We start from the raw sequence: 19,567 nt of genomic DNA on the forward strand, positions 1-19,567 counted from the left end.
CAGCCTCACAAACTAATACAGCCACCTCTCACTTAATCTTAAATAAGAACATCAGAGGTGAATTTTTTTCCTTTCTTTTCCTTTCTCCCAAAGCTTAGTGAGCCCCTAGTTTTATCTAGAGAATACTTTGAAAATTAGCTTCATGCTGTGTCAGATGAAGAAAGTCTTTAAAGTTATATTCCAAAATCTGAATGTGAATTTAAATTCAGCTAGGGAGAGAATTTTTTCCCCCTCCTTAATATATTGGATTCATCTGGAAGAATTTATTTTGGAATTTCCATCTCTCAGTGAGTATCTTTGAAAGGTACATACTGCTTTTCCTTTCCAGAGCAATAGCTCCCAATTTTCACTCAAAGCATTCAAAAGAGCTGACTCTAACAGTTATAAAATGAAAGATGTAGGAAAGGAACATTTTATCATGAGCAGGAGTGACACATCACAAAGAAGGTCACTTATCGGTAGCAGAAACCTAGCCTAAGAATAGTTGCTGTGGTTCAACAAACATTTGAGCTGTGAGTTTCCTGGCAGCCATGGCTAAGAGCACAACAGGATGTGCTTAAAGCACTCATGTGACAGTGGGAACAACCTGATTGCCAGGTACACAAGTTTCTAGGAGTAAATCCTAGAAGGAACTCTGTGAGAGGAAAAAAGATGTGGCTACTCTTTCTGAATATATTTGCATGACATCCATGATCTCTATGCATATGACCCATAAGCAGAAGGAGACGAACATCATGAATCTAGACTATACCTCATCCAGGTGGTAGCAGGAAATATGAAGGAACAGTGAGGCAGGGCAATGTAGGATAGAGCTCCCACAGGAGAGCAGTTCCCACCATCAAACTGGATACACACATCCTTCATCTCTTTTCGGCTCGATGGGAGAGAGAATTTCATATGGGTGTCATTTAGCACATGGCTAACCTGTATCCTAGAAAGGGGCAGAAAAGAACTCTTACATGACACAGACACTGACCACAGCTGATAGCCCAAGGTGACAGCATATGAATTGCGCTTGAACTACAACACCGTACCAATCATCAGAACAGCTGCAGACAACTAGTGATTCATCAAAGGCCGCTTGCCCAGTTGGGGTATGATCTGGGGTTCTGGGGCTAGATTCCTCTTTTGTGTATGCGTGTGTGTGTGTGTGTGTGTGTGTTCATTTTTGTCTTTTTATTTGTATTTCGCTTAGAAGTGGAGAAGGAAGGGGAAGTAACTATTGCCCTCCAAAAGCCCCAATAGAAAGTGGAACATGCGATGGGTATTGCATTATCTTAAGAAACCATGGTTAACTTTGTGGAGTATGGTATCAACATTACTCTTATCTGTTAGAGATAGAGACCCAGTATCTATGAGCGAGGGGATATGGTGTCTGGGATGTGCTTTTAAGAAACTCCAGCTGCTACACTCACCCACCTCCCCCAGGAGAAAGTAGATGAGATAGATGAATGGAAACTGGAAAAATGTTGATAATTTTTGAAACTTTGTAAAGAGGTTCATTACACCCCTTTCTCTTGTAATCTTGTACATGTTTGAACATTTTCATAATAGAAAAGTTTTTCAAAAAATGAAAACAAAAGAAGCCCCAGTCAAGCACTGGGAGGGCAAAACCCAACACCAGACAGAGGGAATCAGCAGAGAGCCTAAACTGAGCCCAGGAGTTTCAAGGTCACTCTGCATCAGGGCTAAGCTACCCCCTTGGTAGCCTCTGGACTGGGAATTGGCTGGGACTGTTCTGGGTGCTTTTGACATCCAGCAGGAGCTGTCCTTGATGCCCTTCAGGAGTCAAAGCAAAGCCTTCTACAACATTCCCTCTGTAACCTCAGCCTCCTACGATGACCATCTAGAACACACTTTAAGACTGATCTGTGTCTGAATAATGCTTAGTTGAACTAAGTAATAGGAGAGTCTATTAATTACTACTTAAAGGATGCATGTTTATTAACTTCAACACTATTAATAAACCTTCTGAGAAAGCAAATTGAAAAACACCATTTGAGTCAGTTGGTACTTACCCTACCTCAAACATTCTATACATAGCAAAGCTCTAGGAAATTCACTGTCAAATGGCTGATAATTAAAATCCAAACTTGTTTATCAATTTTGGAAGTAGAGAGGTGGAAATGTAGGTCATTCCACTGCTACCCTGATATTTTTCTCTTCAAAATAATTGCACATTTAAAAAAATACTATATTAAAGGAGTTTGGGATTAGCATGGGCTCAGGTATAGGATTAACTGGGTATTATGTCGGCTGCTCATGAACTTGGGTTCGCCACACAGATGTGGTTACTGAAATGCTACACACAGAAAGGTCTCTTAGTCATTTAATTTAATAACTGCAGTAATTCAAGACACACTCAGAATGGAAATGAGAGCATAAAGAATCAGAAACGGGTAATACTCTGAAAACGACTTATTTTCCAGTGAAGCTGATTGCCTTTCAGTGAACACACAGGTGTCTAACTTCACAGATTTCACTCTACAAAATGAAAGATTTTCATGGCAAGGTATTTAGCTGGGATAAATGGCACGAGAACACCCAGGTTGCATAGATACGGCCTCTAATGTGTGCTTGATCGCTCAGGTACAGCGCGCAAGCCGCCGATGAGCAGCTCTTCTGGTCAGGATCGTAGATATTCCAGATTGACTGCTACGAGGGGAAGGGGGCGGCAGTGATGTGCAGCAAATGAATTAAAACAGAAAATGCAGTAAATAAGCATGGCAGATTAGAATACTGTACAAATCTGTTTTAGCAGTTAGAAACCAAAACATCACGCTCCAGCAGATTGTCTTGACTGTATTTCCATGACGAAAAAAACCCAGTATTATACTTCATGTAGATGGCAACATCTTTTGCTCCAAATTAGCCCAAACTTACAAAAACTAACAAGCAGAAAACTCAAATTATCTGTTATGTTATTATTATTATATTTCTCTTTTTTTCCCCTCCTGGTGTGTGGGGGTAACAATTTGATCAAGGACATCAGTGAGCAACTGAACTTTTTTCTCAAAATTTCACTGATAGGATGAGTTAGGGGGAAAGAAGTCCTAGAAATCATGACATTCAAGTGACACACTAATCAGATATTTATGTTTGGGTGTTTTGTTATTTTTTTAAATCTCTAATGTATGTATTAGTGATTTAATTGTATGAAGTTAAAATCAAACCAGAAAATAGAAAGAGGTTATAAACAATGACATGTCCATACAAAATGAATTTGAAATTTTCTTTCTTTGAACCTTGGGGAACATTCTGGAAGAGGTGCTTCATAAAATTCTGTCCAATTCCAAGGTAGGCAGCTAATTTTTCAAGTGCATCATTTTAATAACAATATTTGCTAACCTTTATACTTGTTTTTTTTTTTTCTTTAAAAATTTGTTTTTAATTGTAGATGGACATGATACCTTTCCTTTATTTATTTATTTTTATGTGGTGCTGAGGATCGAACCTAGTATCTCGCATGTGCTAGGCAAGTGCTCTACCACTCAGCTAGCTACAACTCCAGCCCCCATACTTGATTTTCTTAATGAAAATTAATTGGGGCTCCAAATAGGCAATATCTTGAAATAATTATATACGGAAATTTTGAGGGGAGGTGACATGGGACAGATTTTTTTCACAATGAACTTCAAACTTACTGTTAAAATTATTTTACTTATTGGAATTATGTCGAATTCGAGGACTAATTGGCTCATGGTAGTGTATGGAATTGACTATAGAAAGGTTCCAATCACACTGATTCTCTTGCACTGGTTTTAGCTTTATATTACCAAGGATCAGTTACTAGTATTTCAACTCACACATCCTTATCACAAGTGCTGGTTCCTTTCAGGATCATGGTGATATTTGATGCCCGGGTAAAGTTGGCTCCTGTAACGATCACGTTACTTTTCCCCAATGTCGATATTTTCTGTGGCTCGATGGCCTTAATGTAGAAGACCTATTGGAAATAAAAGATGAAAACATAAGATCAAAGCGAAGAAATGGCATCGTTCCAAAAAAATCTGTTGATGTGCTGCAGTTCGAAAAAAAATCACTGGGAAATTACAACATTTTGCAAACACAAGCAGACAGTGTTTAATGAAATCAATGAATTCAAGGAAGAGCGCTGCAGATTCGTGTCTCTCAACATGCGACAGCATGAGGTCAAACCAATTAGTCTTTGTCTCACAAGACAGTTGAAAATACAGTTGAAGAGTCTGACATTCTGTCTGAAGAGAGATATCATTCGAGTTTAGGAAATGCTCGCTGCCTCATGGCCTCCGGAGGCTCCAATGTAGGCAAAATGCAGGAAAAGAAAAGGAGTTCATTGACTGGAGGCCAACAACAGACTAGTCACTACACTGAAATAAATGTCGTTCCAGATAAATTTAACTCCCTGGAAAGTAGTTTGCATTTTTTTGTTTGTTTGTTTGTTTCAGTTATGTTACTTGAATCAAGAAATATACCACAGGCGGCAGGAAAAAAAACAAGAAATTCACCAGTTCAGCCCCCTACTACACCTACTACCAATGATGCCTACACCCTGGTGGCCATTTCTTCTCTAGGATTTGCAGATACGACCATCTCTTCCCATGCTAACCAGTTACAGGCTTTATCAAGCCTACAATCAAGGATGTGTCTGTCCCCTGGAGTCTCTCATGTAGGCATAGGCCCTGTTACTCCTCCACTTTCAATGTCTAATCAAAATCTCCTAAAAAAAAAAAAAAAACACCCAAAAAACAAAAAACAAAGCCCTTTATCTGATGGCAAGAATCATTTTTCCTTTTCAAGACCAAACAATGTCTTTTACTTTTCTCCTACAAATGCTAATGTCCTTCATTTTGGTCATTTTGTTGATCTTGTGTAGACCATAGCTAGCAGGTGTGTGTTCTTCAACAGTATGGAGACCAAGAAAGGACATAAGATTCTAAAATTCTGGTCAATATAAGGGACAGCAGATCTCAGCATGAGTGGACTTCATACTCATACTCTTCTTATTTGAAAATGACCCTCTGGTCCAGAGATGCAAAACCATGTGACATTTGGCTGATGGCTTGTAAGTGCTGAGAACGTCCACTTAGGTGATAAAGTTCATCAGGAAGATACTGGAGTCACAGGGAGAGCTTGCATGATGTCCAACACCTGATTCTTGAGGCAACTGAGAGAATCTGCTCTGCTCCTCTGTGTGTCTAATATTCATGGGGCTGGCCTTGCCAGCTGCCAGGGTGGCCCATCCTGCTGAAATGGACCTTCTCTCCTTCTGCTTATCTGGAAATGCAGGTGCTCTATGGTAGAGCGGTCACCATCTCTCATGATCACTATGGATTGGCTTTGCAGATTGAGGTAAATTCATCATTAATGTCATCACTGCAATGATGTACCGTGACAGGGAATTGATTTCGGTGGCAGAATTTATCTTAATCACTTTGTAAAGGACTTTAGCCCATATTTATTGAATCACTACGGGCCTGAAAGGGTCACTTTAATTATTCTGTTATACTTGACTGCATTTTATGGGAGAAATTATCTGCTAGAGTGGTACTTGGGATGGGGGGATTAGCAATGATTTCAAGATAAATCCCTTGCAAATGTCAAGTGTGTGTTGTATAGCAAAGGGCTTACTCTGTACTCTTACGTGGTGACAGCTAAGTGAACAAGTATTTATTGAGCACCTATAGGGTCCTTAGGACAGCATGAGATCTGGCAGGGGGTGACATGATGTATGTTTGTACTAGATTGGGAGCCAGCAAATGACAGCCTATAAGCAAACTCCTGTTTGCTACCTGTTTTTGTATGGTCCATGGAAAAATGTCAGAAGGAGAAGGATATTTCATGACCTATGAAAACACATGAAATTCAAATTTCATTTTCCATAAATACCTGTCTAGGTATTGTCTCTGGCTGTTTTCACATTGCAGCAGCAGGACTGAGTGGCTTCAACAGAGACTACACAGCCTGCAAAGACTGAAGTATTTAATCTCTGGTTCATTGTAGAAAAAAATTTTGCTCTTGAGGAGTCCACTGTCTTCTTAGGAAAGCAAGACATATTTTTTTTTTAAATGTAAACTTCCCTGCAGATGACATTTACATCCAAGTTCACTATGATTCTCAGGTTGCTTTTCTTTCTACTGGCCCTCTCTGCTTCCTCTGTTTATACCAAGGATGTCTGCAGAAGCACAAATTGCAAACATGCCAAGTACCTGCTACTTCTCTCCTCTCTGTAGAGGAGAAGGATGGCCTTATATCTAATGAACAAAAAAGGATTTTTTAAAAAGGGAGTTATATTTTGTTCCTTAAATGGCTCTACAAACAGCATCATAAGACCTGCCACGTTGTCTCATTAACTTTTTATTTCCCCTTGAGTAGAGACAGCCTTGCTACTTCAAAAGGATTTCATTTTAAAGCCTTATTGTTTGCAGAAGTTTCCACTGGCCATGAAGGATAAAATCCAGCCCTGGCCTATCTTGTGAAAGCAGATGCTTGCAGTCTGCTTTCAAAGAGGGTCAGATTAGCTGTCCTTTGCTGTGACAACTTCTCCTAATCTTAATAAGTGGCCTAGAGAGCTACCAAGAAGAACCACCTAAATAAATGTATAGGTTTACATGAAAATGTAATAACGATAATGAAAAGATAGAGCAGTTATATGGCTGTACTACTTGGCTATAACAATCAGAAAAAGAACATTTTCTAAATTTGGTGATAAAGATTTTTTTTTTTAAATCCAGGAAAGACAAAAACAAAAACAAACAAACAACAACAAAGAATAATCTCCCTACGAATGTTTCAGACATTTGATATTTGGATCTGTTTTTTTCTTTTTTTTATCAAGAGTTAATTCACAGCCTCATGTGGAAGAGCCATCTCCAGAAGGGGTTAATTTAAAAACACAACTGAGCTGGATACAAAGGGAATTTCTCCAGCTCTCCAGTGAGCTCCCTCCCTCACCCCACTCCAAAGATTTCCATAGATCAAGTCAAAATCCCATTGCTCGGCACGTCACAGCCCAATGCAGTCTTGTAATTAACCTCAGAATAGTTCACTTCCTGTCAGTTACGTTTTAAAGACTTAAGAGTTATTTTTAAATGGCAACACAACTGTAAATTATTTAATAAAATACTATGAGCTCTGGTCTCTCATGAGTTGAAATCCCTCTCTGTTTTATGTAAGAACGCACACTGGAAACTGGATAATTAGGTGATACGAAGAATACCCAATTATTTTTATTTTTTTTTCAAAAACCAAGTCATTATAAGATATTGGAAATAGCACAACCACTAGGAAACAGTTATCTTTGAAAAGGTCTAAGAGGATTACTCCTGACAGTAAGAGTACCTTTTGTGAAGTCTGACGTCAACACAATTCAAATTACCGTGACATTAATGGAGAAAATACCGCTATGATTGAAAAGAATATTAGAAAGAGGTGCATTAGGAAGGCTCGGTTTATTAAGACCAAATTGTACTCTATTAATCTGTTAAAAGAAAAAAAAAACTGAATATAGCAAAGCTCTCTATAGGCCTGGACCTGAATCAACACTTGGTAAAACGTCTCTCAGATTTTCACTCATGAAATTAGTTCAAACAGGACAGGATAAAAAGTCACATGGATTTAAAACCAGCTGGAAATCTGAAACCAAAGGACATAAGAGAGATGAAAGATGGCATAACTAATTAAAAGAAAGTGTCCTGTAGGGCCCTATAGGGGTGAGTATTTGGTTCAGAATTATTTAACATCTTTATTAATAACTGAGAAGAGGACAATTTATATAAAAATATATAAATTGAGCAGAGTGGTGGTCAGCATTGGAGATGGTAAAGTATAAAAGGAGATGGGAAATCGAAAGGAAATAGCAAAATACACTTCCACCAAAGAAATAATGGAGAGTTCAATGTAACAAAAAATGGGATGGGCTCCTCCCTCTCGCCCCCAGGCAAATGCCCCTTCCCAGGAGCTCTTGATACATGCCCCAGGGAACTTGAGGTGTAACTTCCAGTTGGTCCTGGGAACTGTCAATAATTAGCAATAGGGTGGGGGGGGGCGGGGAATGACAGCGATGGACATGGAAACTTCCAGAGAGAGACAGTGACAGATGTGTGCTCTGTGTTGAGAGAGCAAGACTCGCTTCTCTGACCTGGGAACTCAAAGGCGAAGCTGACATGGCCCACAGTGTGGCTGCCCAGGCCACTCCCTGAATTACTCCTGGCCATTGACCCTTCTGAGTATGGCTACTCAGAACAGTCCTGGGTGGTCAGAACTCCAGGGCCAGCCAGGGCAATTCTTTCCCTGATTCCAACTTACACTAGCCACTCAAATCTACCCTTCTGCCAAGATGCCACAGGAACGTGAGATTCTTGCTGCTCCATGCTCCTTCTTTCCCTATCTTGGAGAAGATGCCTGGCTTTTCCTGGGTCTGACTCCTTCCCCCCAAGCCACACCCCAGTCTACCTGTCTTCTCCTGCGTCTTGGATGCTAATAAGCTACCCTCAGCCTGGACCTCAGGTGGAGGTCTTGGTCCTACTCCATATCTGTGGCCCAGATGGGCAGGTTTTGACAGACTAAGGCCTAGAGAAACCGATATTAGATACCTCCCTCCAAGATGCATTATAAACTACTACGTGGTTTAACATTTATTTCTATTCAACATAGGTCACATAATATAGGCCAATGACTAAACTGTGAACCCTTGAGTCAAATGGCCTGGATTCAAATCTCTTATCTACCATTTGCAACTTATTTTTATAAATCAAAATTTCCCTGTGTATAAAATGAGGAAAATACGTCCGTTGTGAAGCTTAAATAAAGAGACACTCTGAGCTCAGAAGGCACAGGGTTCAACAAAAGTCAGTCCATTCTGGTATTCTTTCTATTAACTTCTTCTGTTGTGCATTTTCAACTTGTTCATGAAAAGGAATGTCACTTCCTCCAGAAGTGTACAATGTAAGCTCCATTGTACACACATTTTGACTATCTGTCTGCTTGGCACACAACAGTTGCTCAACAAACACACTGTTGAATGATTGATTAAATGAAGAATTGGGAGTGAATCCTACAGCACCTAGCACAGTGCTAGGTCCACAGAAGTTATTCAAAAAGGCGTATGCTGAATTTAATTTCACTTCTCAAGACAAATGAAAAAAAATCCATTTGGATTATCTATGAGAAATTAAAATGCACATTTCAAAGTGATGGAGGAAGAGAAGAGGAGGTACAGGAAGAGAAAGAAAGAAGAACAATTTGAATCTAAATTCCTCGAGGGCAGGAGACGTGGTTTATGTCTGCCACGGAGTGATAAGCATATTGTGCAGAATAACAAACATTAGAATGACGTTGTATCATAGATTGTCACAACCTTTCCTTGAAAGCAGGAAAGGATGGGCAGCCGAACTGCCCTCAGCAGGTGAGAGCAACAGATACAAGACGGTTAGGAAATGGAGAAGTGGTGGGGGAGGGCGACAGGTTTTACCTATTAAATAGGAAACAAAAAAACAAGAGGCGGGGCTGGTTTTTGTAGCTAAAAGCACTCCTGATCCTGGGCCAGGATCTTTTCTGAATGTAGGCCACTCCGCATACAGCTCATGTTTCTGGATCAGGGCATGGGGGTGCACCTTAGGGTCACAGGAGTGTAAGGTCAACTGGTCCAGCCAACTGAACCAGAAAACCTACCTCCCAAGGACCACATCCTTGAATGAGCAAACTCTTAATTAAAAACAAAAAGAAAATGTCTCGATAGCATTCCTTTGCCACTGAAGCATAAAGTCAAAACTCCTGAGGGCCAGCCATGTAAGGTGCTATATGTGTAGGCTCCAGGGTCATTTCAACTTTGTGGGCTACACTCTCATTTCCCATATCCTCTATTTCAGCTAAACTAAATTACTGAGGGTTTTTTGGTAATGAGTGGTCTGGAATTTTCTGGCCTCCTATTGCACTTCTGCTTAAGCTGGTTTCTCTGGTAAGAATACCTGCTCTTCTGTCTCCATGTGTCTGGATGCTTCTCGTCTCTCAATGGTCAGCTGAAATGCCATCTCCATCAATCAATCTATCCATCAATCAAAGGCTTAACCAACCGCACTGATTGTGTTTAACTGTCAGGCACTGGGCAGGAGGGACTAAGACACAGCCCCAGGCACAGCAAGGCTTTCTGGGTTTAACTCAGTTCAGGTACTACCCCCATATTAACATTTTTTTTCTCTCTTATTGTTGCATAGATATTCATGGATAAGATTCTTGAGATTGACAGCCAGAGAGGTGCCTGAATCATTAGTATCTTCCATGTGTGTATCCATGGAGCTCAGTATAACAGCATCTAATAGATGCTCGGTAAGTACCTGCAGTAACAATCACCCATGCTCTGGTCGTGAAGCCTAGGGCAGTGTCCATATGCTTCCCAGTGCCTGGCACACAGGAAGCACACACTACACATGTGATGTGGGCGGGGGTGTAAAAGGAATGCTCTCCGTGGCTTCTCTGCTGGGAAGAGTTGCAAGGGATGGGGTGCTCCATTCAAGACTGGCATGTGGACCCCAAGTGGGAATCATGATGCTACACATTCAGCATGAAAATGTGTTTCCCAGAGCATAAAATATCCCTCCTTTGACAAGCAACACTCCACTCCCTATCAACCCAAATTGAGATTCTGCTCTGAGTCATGTATTTAAAGAAAACATTTTGGTATCAACGAAATATCTTTTTCCAAACTTAGAAGGGTAATCCATAGAGAAACATCGAAGGCAGATCCAGACTATCGCTGATTTTCAGTATTCTCTCTTAGTGACCCCACTTCTTTTAACCATACAGTGTAAAAGTTGAGGTGGTGCAGGAAGGCAGGACACAAGAAGCCAAGATGCAGTGACCACATTGTATTTTTCTTTTCGTGTTGCTTGGGGATTGAACCCAGGGCCTTGAGCATGCGAAGCAAGCACTCTACCAACTGAGCTATATTCCCAGCCCCCACACTGTTTTTTTCTTACTATAAGTTTTATGGAATATTACTCTGCACTAAAAAATGACAAAATCATGGAATTTGCAGGGAAATGGATGGCACTAGAGCAGATTATGCTAAGTGAAGCTAGCCATCCCTAAAAAACAAATGCCAAATGTCATCTTTGATATAAGGAGAGCAACTAAGAACAGAATAGGGAGGAAGAGCATGAGAAGAAGATCACCATTAAACAGGGACGAGAGGGGAGAGGGAAAGAGAGAGAGAAGGGAAATTGCATGGTAAAGGAAGGAGACCCTCATTGCTATNGGGAGGGGAGGGGAGGGGAGGGAGGATAGTAGAGGATAGGAAAGGCAGCAGAATACAACATACACTAGTATGGCAGTATGTAAAAAAGTGGATGTGTAACCGATGTGAATCTGCAACATATATACGGGGTAAAAATGGGAGTTCATAATCTGCTTGAATCAAATGTATGAAATATGATATGTCAAGAGCTTTGTAATGTTTTGAACAACTAATAATAAAAAAAATTAAAAAAAAGCTATTGCTTGAACCATTTCTCAATAATACAAAGAAATTAATTATTGATACATAAGAGAACTTGGATGAATTTCCACAGAATTATACTACCCCATTAGTAGGTGCCATTTTTGTTTTTTATGTACCGGCTGAAAATAAATTTAATTTTTTAAAAAGTCAAGTGCTGAGGAGGTAGTTTGGTGGCAGAGTGCTTGGCTAGTGTGGTTCCATCCCCAGTCAATCTCCCAGTGGGTACATCTAGATGATCCCATTAAATAATATTCTTCAAATGACAAAAATTATTCAGCCACCTAAAAAATTATCAAGGATATTATGTTAAGTGAAATAAGTCATACAAAAAGAAAAATACTAGCTGGGTGTGGTGGTGCATGCCTATAATCCCAGGGCCTTAGGAGGCTGAAGCAGGAGGATTACAAGTTCAAAGCCAGAATCAGCAACTTAGCGAGGCCATAAGCAACTTAGTGAGACCCTGTCTCAAAATAAAGTATATATATAAAAAAAGAGCTGGGGATGTTGCTCAGTGTTTAAGGGCCCCTGGGTTCAATCCATGGTAACCAAAGAAGAAGACAAATGCTGCCTGATTCTACTCATACGAGGAATTCACAGTAGTTGAATTTATAAAAAGAAAATAGAAAGTTGGATACTAGAGGCCTGGGTACAAGGGATCCTGGTACAAGGCCTGGTGCTTGGTAATAAGTATAGAGTTTTGCAAGATGGGAAGTGTTCTAGAGACTGGTTGCATATGCTGTGAGTGTACTTAACACTGCTGAATTGCACACTTTAAAAACAGTAAAGATGATGAATTTTATGTTATGTGTATTTTGCCGAAATTAAAAACAACCATGGTAAAATCTGATTTAAAACAAAAAAGCCACTATCTGATTGATCCAACTTCCTGTCACTATGTCTTAGTTTTACAAACCAATGGGAAGAGAAAAGTAGCCCATGACTTAATTAAACCTCAAAGACCTTTAGAGTGCAGACACTGGCACACCACGCTTTTCTAAGGCTTTAATTAACTGTAGGCTCCATTTTGATTCACGTTCCCTCTGCCTGTTACTTAATTCAACTAAAGTTACTATCAACTTTTCAGTAATGATTAAAAATGTGCTACTTATTTATATTGGCACTTGACCTTAAGTAGCTGCAAATGGATAAGTCAAAGCCACAGATTAGTCATGAAATAGAAACTGAGCCTTTCTTGTTTTTCTAATGCTGTTATTTTTCATTAGTCTGCTCCCGCCAGACTCCAAGGTTAATGAGAGCAGAACTTGTACTCTGTTGTTTGTTTGTTTGTTTTTACCACATATAGATGCTCCATGATCTGTGGACAGAGGGAAGCCTGAAGGGGGCCATGCCCTAAGCAGAGCCACGTATGTTCTGCCCACAAATATTCACATGGTCACATCCCCTCTTAAAACATGACAGGCACATTGAGCTTGCTGACTAACTGCAAAGAAAGCAAGAGGAATTTCCAAGGAAATTTCATGAAAAATATCAACACAAATATCAAGGGGAGGGAAATACATGGTCTATGACAAGTCTGTTTTGGTACCATCAACTATTGGTTTGGGCATCTCTACAAACTGAAAAACAAAAACAAGTTAGTTTGTGTACTTTGCACAGACCTATCCACACACAGGATGCCCAGAAAGGCCATCCTAAGGATTACTTCAAATGGAGGTCCCCTCAGGCTGTGTGCTATCAAGTGAGCCACAAAGTCACCTTTAAAATTTTACTTCTATTGGAACAACATCATTTTTCATAATTACAGAGTTTTAATTTCTTTTATGTGATTGTTCAGCCTTTGATGTATTGAGCCAATTAACTGAAACTTGGTTAAAAACTAAAGGGGGAAAAAAGGGAATTTTGGTAGTAAGTAAAATGGAACTTTAAAAAAATTTTTTTAAGGAACCCAAAGTAGTAGGAGTTGTCCTTGTCATCAAAAGGGAATTTTTCCATTATCAACACCAAAATAGAGTCTGACCTGTAAACCCTGGTTGGTTCTGTTGCTCTTATTCTCCTTGAATCTTCCTCCTTCAGGGTTCTTGGGTGGTTTCTCAATGGCAAATGGACAGAGTTCCTGAAATGGAGAAGAAAATCCCTTCAATGTCTTGAGTGGGTGGGAGATTCAAAGTGTGAAACAAACACAAAAACCAGAGTGGGACTAGGTGGATACAAACAGGTATTTTTAGTTAAACCTTGTAATACCAAAAACGTCACTTTACCTGGTTGCTCTGATAATCAGAAGGGTCACAAGCTGTGAAGGGGTGGATACACCTTCTCGCACTGTTACACCAAGCACAGCCAGTTACAATACATTTGGAGCATCTGGCAACATGGAAAACCAACTTAATTCCTAGATTTTTAAGAAAAGGTTCACATCCTAAAATTTCTCTCTGTGATGCAGTGTACAAATTATTTAAAAGAATTTTTTAAAAATCGTTGGAATGACTGGGGTGAATAGGAGGAGAGAGGACAGTCCTTTGAGGCTAGGCATAGAGTAGGACTTTGTGCCCTGCTCTGGGAGGCCTTCAGGGTTGACAGGCATCATCATACCTGCAGAAATGTTGCCATGGAAACCTGAAGCTGGGGTCACCTGCTGGTCCATAAATAATAGGAACCACTGAATCTGTTTCTGAATCCATTTCTGCTATTTGTCTACACTCAGGTGAGTCCCCCTGGAGATGGGCCTCTCCCTGCTATCACCTCCCCCAGATCAGCCAACCTTCATTCCCTCAGGCAGCCAAGCTGACAACTGCCCAGAAGATGTAAGACACAAAGAGTTACCTGGCAGGCAGAGGGACTAGGGTGCTGGTGTTTGTTTTATAATCAAATTAAGGAAGAATTGTGTCTTCTAATCAAATAATCTATCATGCATGAAAAACCCCTGCAGGACTTGAAAAGCAAACATTAGAATAATCAGAGTTACAGAAGAAATGATTAAAAAAAAAAATGGGACTCCTTTGGAAATGTGGCCAAGGAAGGCCAGAGGAAGCGTCGGCAGGAGACAGCAAGGGTGCCTATTGCAGGGCGCGGGGACTCAGACTGTATTTTATATGCTTTCTAAAGGAAGATTCTGACCTAGAGAAACTGCAGTTTCCCTGTGGGGAGAAAGCCCAGGCTCCCCTTGGTGTTCAGCTGTCTCTTTAGTGAGCCGGGAGCAGGCCTGTGATTTGTCTGCTTCTCTGACCCTGCAGGCAGGATTACCTTACAAGTGCTTTCCTGGCAGGAAGCAGTTACCTGCAGGAAGGGCTCTCACCTCTGGTGGGAGGATCTGGTGTGAGGTCTGGTCCTCGGTGACCAAGTTGTGGGACCTGGGCCAGTTGCTGCCTTTCATCTGCTCTCTAAACCTGCACATCGGGGAGCTACAGTATTTTTAAACTCTTTGAGCCATAAAATTCTATTTAATTCTCCCCCCATTCTCCTATTTTCTGGACTTCTGAGGCTTATCAGAATTTGTATTTTTTCTTCCTTAAATTAATGCTATTTCTTAGAAATCACAGATCCTGGCCTATGTCATCTCCTTTCATAGTGCCTCCTTAGTAAAAGATAAGGTCTAAAGCAGCCTTCCAAGTCGGTTTTAAGTATGGAATCATCTTCAGCAAAGAAATAATGGTTCCTGGGCCAGGTAGAAAGGAGTTCATATTTGGTACTCAGAGAGTTCGTTGTCAATCATCCTGCACAGCCAGCTATAGACTCACACTGATAACATGGCTTCCACTGTTCCCTTAGGGACCTCCAGCCTGACTTCCAGCTAGAGGGACAGGACTCTGAGAAGCATATTTCCTCTATGTCTTCTTTGCTTTAGAAGCTAGGTATAAGGTGTGGCCCTAATTCAAGGGGTTTCTAGCTAAAAGGGGCCGAGAGTGATAAAAAGAGGGCAGAAGATTGGGAGTGTAGCTCAGGGGTACAGTGCAAGGTGCAGGGTTCCAGGTGGCACCTGGAAAAGAAAAGAAGAGAAAGAAAAGAAAAAGAAAGGGAAAGAAAAGAATAGAAGAGGGTAGAATGAATATGTTCTTTGGGCAAAAGAGACTTCACTGTGTGTCCTTGACAGGCCTTCCTGTTCTGCCTAAATTCCCAGAAACGTCCTGATCAGGAGAGGACCTAGCAGTGCCCTCTGTACTTCCTTCAAGTGTCCCCTGGGCCTAGGAAATAACATTTCCCTGTTGATAAGAGTGCCTAGCCCGTGTTCTCTCCTCGGCTGCCCCAATTTCCTTGTTAGGGCTTGAATGAGTGAGCCGACCCATTAGCTCAGTGGCTCTCCCAGCTCCCGTTAGGCCATGCTCCAAAAGGCACTTTGGGAAGTTCTACTCCACAGAAGAGTTCTTTAGGAAATTGTGGAGTAAAGCAAATAAATTAAAACCATGAGAGAATATTTACATTTCAAATAAAATCTTACTCTCTTAATGATGAGCAGTTGGTTAAGTTGAATCGCTTTGATAAAATCCAAGAAGGGAAGGAGAACGTCACGTTGACCATTAAGACATCTGGAGCAAAGGGAGGGAAAAGTCATTTACCATGGATTCCTGCCACAGTCAAGCAGAAGCTGTAAATGCCAAAAAAAAAAAAAAAAAATTCCCTTCGCCGCCGAGAGGCCACGGGTGTGCCAGCTGTTCACCAACATTGCAATCAGTATGTGCTCCGTCCCCAGGGGCCGTTCACGTCAGGCAGCCACAGAGCACAGCACCAGGCTCCAAACAGACGAACCCAACTCTAGCTTCAAGCCCCCCATGGATAATCACTAGGAAAAAGCCATATTACAGCCCATTTACATCTCAAACTCTCCCTGGGATCACTATCTCAGCTTGTAATTGGCCAAGGCATAAGAATAAAACAAGTCACCGAGCAAGAAGTGCCTAGAATATGAAAAGCAGCACATTAGAGAGGAAATCCTGCACCTTCGGAAAAATCCACACTTGACAAATATTTACCTAACAAATTTGAGAGTGTGGTTTCTAGGGGTGGGAAACCATGATCTTCTTAGAGTCAACTGTCACCAAATCTATGATGAAAGTTTTCTTACTTGCTTTTAAAAACTTATCCATGGGTTTGAAAACCCCTAAAGAATAAAATCAGTAGGATAAAAATTGCTAAGTCAGTGTTGGAGAAGTGTATTGTTTCCCGTATCTCTTTAAACATCGATATTCTACCCAAGGTCCTGATTCCCAGTCCCAGCTGTCTATTAGAATCAATTGAGAAAATTTTTTTTATGAAAATATAGATTTCAGGGCCATGCTACAAGATATTCTGATTTTGCAGGTTAGGTGTGGTCTAGGAATCTTTGGGTTGCAGTGCTCCCCAGTAAGGATTGTATAAGCTGCAGCCTAGAGTAGCACCTGGGCTAGTCCAGGGGCCAGTGATAATAAGGAAGTATTAATACTTTTTTCCTTATATGAATGATTGAAGACTAGGAGATGGTACTTGTTAAATTAAAGTCTTAGAAAAATGAGAAGTTGGCCTGACTTTGTTGGCAGCCCTAATTTTCTCATTGAAATTTTATTAGTGTGTGGTTCCCAAAGTCTAAGAACTCTTATTTTCAGGTGCTTCTCTACAGCAGTAAGATTTGCTCTGATAGCCAGAACTGCACATAACATTCTGCTCACATAAAGTGGGCTTATGTGAAATGATAATCTTCTGTTCTAGAGACAAGGAGGTTTGGAGGGCTGGCCTGACCTCTCAGCAGGAGCCTCTGAACAGACACTTGATGCATGTTAGTGGAATGAGCACATGAACACTGAGCACTGAGGGACTCCCAGACCAAACACATTTCCAAGGAATTGACAGGTATCCAGTGACAATGGCTGCAGGATCTCTACTTTGCTGAGCATCAACTACACATAAAACATTGTAAATATCCCAAGAAAATGCATATTCATTATCTCTGAAAGCATTTACAGTTAAAATTCTGGAAGAAGTAAAATACATTAGGTGAAAAAACCCAGCAATAACAACACAGACTAGGAAATACCATGATAATGGTTCGCGTTCCATATAGTACCTGGGTACCCAGATGCCTGCGGAGGACCAAGGGGATTCTGGAGGTGGGACGGTCATAGCAGAATCTGACAAGGCTGTTAGGGAGAGGAGACTTTCCCACAGTGTTTCAAAGTGGGAGGGAAATAGGAATTAGTGAAAAGAATGAGGCCACAGAGGCTCAAAGTGGCCATGGACCAAGTTTTGGCAATCACTTCTGGCTGACTGAGTACAAGAGGTGGGAAATGAATTTATTTGCCTGTGCAAAATTATGCAAGACCTTGAGCTGATGTGGCGACCCATGCCTGTAATCCCAGCTACCCAGAAGGCTAAAGCAGGAGAATTCCAAGTTTAAGGTCAGCCTGGGAAATTTAGAGAGACCTTGTCTCAAAAAAAAAAAAAAAAAGGTATGAAGATGTAGTTGAGTGGTACAGCACCCCTGGGTTCAATCCCCAGTACTGATTAAAAAAAAAATCAGGAAAGGGCAAAGAAGCTGATGAAGGCTCTAAAAGGGACTGAGCCCCATAAGTCAATCTCAGCACTTGAGAAGCATCTTTTATGGGTAAGCAAGACCTGCATTTTAGTGACCAAAATTAACCAGTAGTTATCATGAAGGCTACATAGGGTGGACAAAGTGGGAAACTGGGCTCATTTTTCCAAGCAATTCAGACCCAAATAGCCATTCTGAGACCAGAGGGTAAGAGGCATTTTTAAGCTCAGGTCTCTGGCCTGGTGCATTAAATTTCCTTTTGAGGGGTGAAGGATCAATCAGGTGCCAAGGTCAAATGTGGATGTGTCCTTGAAGTTCAGGTATTGGAACCTGATACCTAGAGATAATATCATGAGTGGGGTGGGGGGAGCTTTGGGAAGTGATTAAATCATGAGGGCTCTCCCTCCTGAATGGGATTAGTATTCTCATAAAAGAGGTTTGAGGCAGCTCCCTTGCCCCTTCTGCCGCATGAGAACTCATCAAGGAGGCATCATGCATGAAGCCGAGAATGAGCCCTCACTAGGTACAGAATTTGCAGGTGTCTTGATCTTGGACTCTCCAGCCTCCAGAACTGTAAGCAATAAACTTCTGTTATCTATAAAAGACACAGTCTCAGGTATTTTGTTATAGCAGCCTGAATGGAAGTAAGATGTTGGGTAACTCCAGCTCTTGCCCCACAACTCGCTCAGTTCATGTTATGATCAGCACCCACTCTAGGAGGCCTCCACCATGAACCTACCTCTACTTCCAGCCTGTCTCATCTGAAGAGACTCTGAATCCTGCACCGAGCCTCCTGACATTCTCTGGAATTTATCCACTTCTCTCCATCTGCATCGTCCCTACGATGGCTCTCACACTGTCTCACCTGGACTGCGGCAGTATTTTCCTACTGGCTGATCTTTTGGAACTCAGGCCTTCCGTCTGTCCCTCGTCTGGTCCATTCCCCACCTCTGGCCATCCATTCATTCATTCAACAAAAATTATTGTTTGATTGTAAATGACTAATTTGTACTAGACATTGTTCTAAGCACAGCAGTGAAGATGTCCTCTCGAGGTCTCTATGCCATTCCAGCAGGACAGACAGATGATGTACAACTGAACATTTCTGCAACATAAATCTGACTGTGCCAGCCTTCAGCTCAGATCTTTCTGTCTCCTCACAGCTCCCAGGATAGAGTCCAAGGATCAGAAGATCCTCCACGGTCCCTTGGCTGCCTTCTTTGGTATTATTTTCCACCTGAACCTACCCCACTTGCCCTACCCACGTGGAAACCTTTTTTGGTTCTTCAAACACAGCTTTTGCTCTCCTTATGGGTATTATACCAGTTAGTCTCTGCCTGGAACACTCTTCCCACTGGTCTTCCTGGCTCAACTCTGTTCATCTTCCAGTCTTATTTATCACTTCTTCCAGGAAGCCTTCCAGACCACACATCCCCAGCCCCAAGTCCAGTTTGGTGCCCTTTCCCTATGCCTCCCATGGGACTCCAGGTTCCCTGCAATTATATACAGCATTGTAATTAACTGCTTATTCATCCCCGACCAATGGGTTACAAACGCCATGAGATAGATCCAGCTGGGTGTCCCTAGGACTTAGCACAATGCCTCACACACAGGCAGATGCTCAAAAAAAAAAA

General features: G+C 41.3%; 1 protein-coding gene across 1 annotated transcript in view; it reads right to left on the reverse strand.

Moving 5' to 3' along the window:
• The window catches only part of Plxnc1 (plexin C1), a 147,043-nt gene that overhangs the window by 64,635 nt on the left and 62,841 nt on the right, over window positions 1-19,567 (reverse strand). Inside the window, exons 7-11 of the mRNA XM_015482588.2 lie at window positions 15,870-15,957; window positions 13,696-13,798; window positions 13,455-13,550; window positions 3,807-3,946; window positions 752-931 (exon numbers count right to left, since the gene is read on the reverse strand). Of these exons, the coding sequence (XP_015338074.2) occupies window positions 752-931; window positions 3,807-3,946; window positions 13,455-13,550; window positions 13,696-13,798; window positions 15,870-15,957 (607 nt within the window). The remainder of the gene's footprint in view (window positions 1-751; window positions 932-3,806; window positions 3,947-13,454; window positions 13,551-13,695; window positions 13,799-15,869; window positions 15,958-19,567) is intronic.

This window comes from Marmota marmota, unplaced genomic scaffold (assembly GCF_001458135.2).
Source record: "Marmota marmota marmota unplaced genomic scaffold, marMar, whole genome shotgun sequence".
NCBI lineage: Eukaryota > Metazoa > Chordata > Mammalia > Rodentia > Sciuridae > Marmota > Marmota marmota.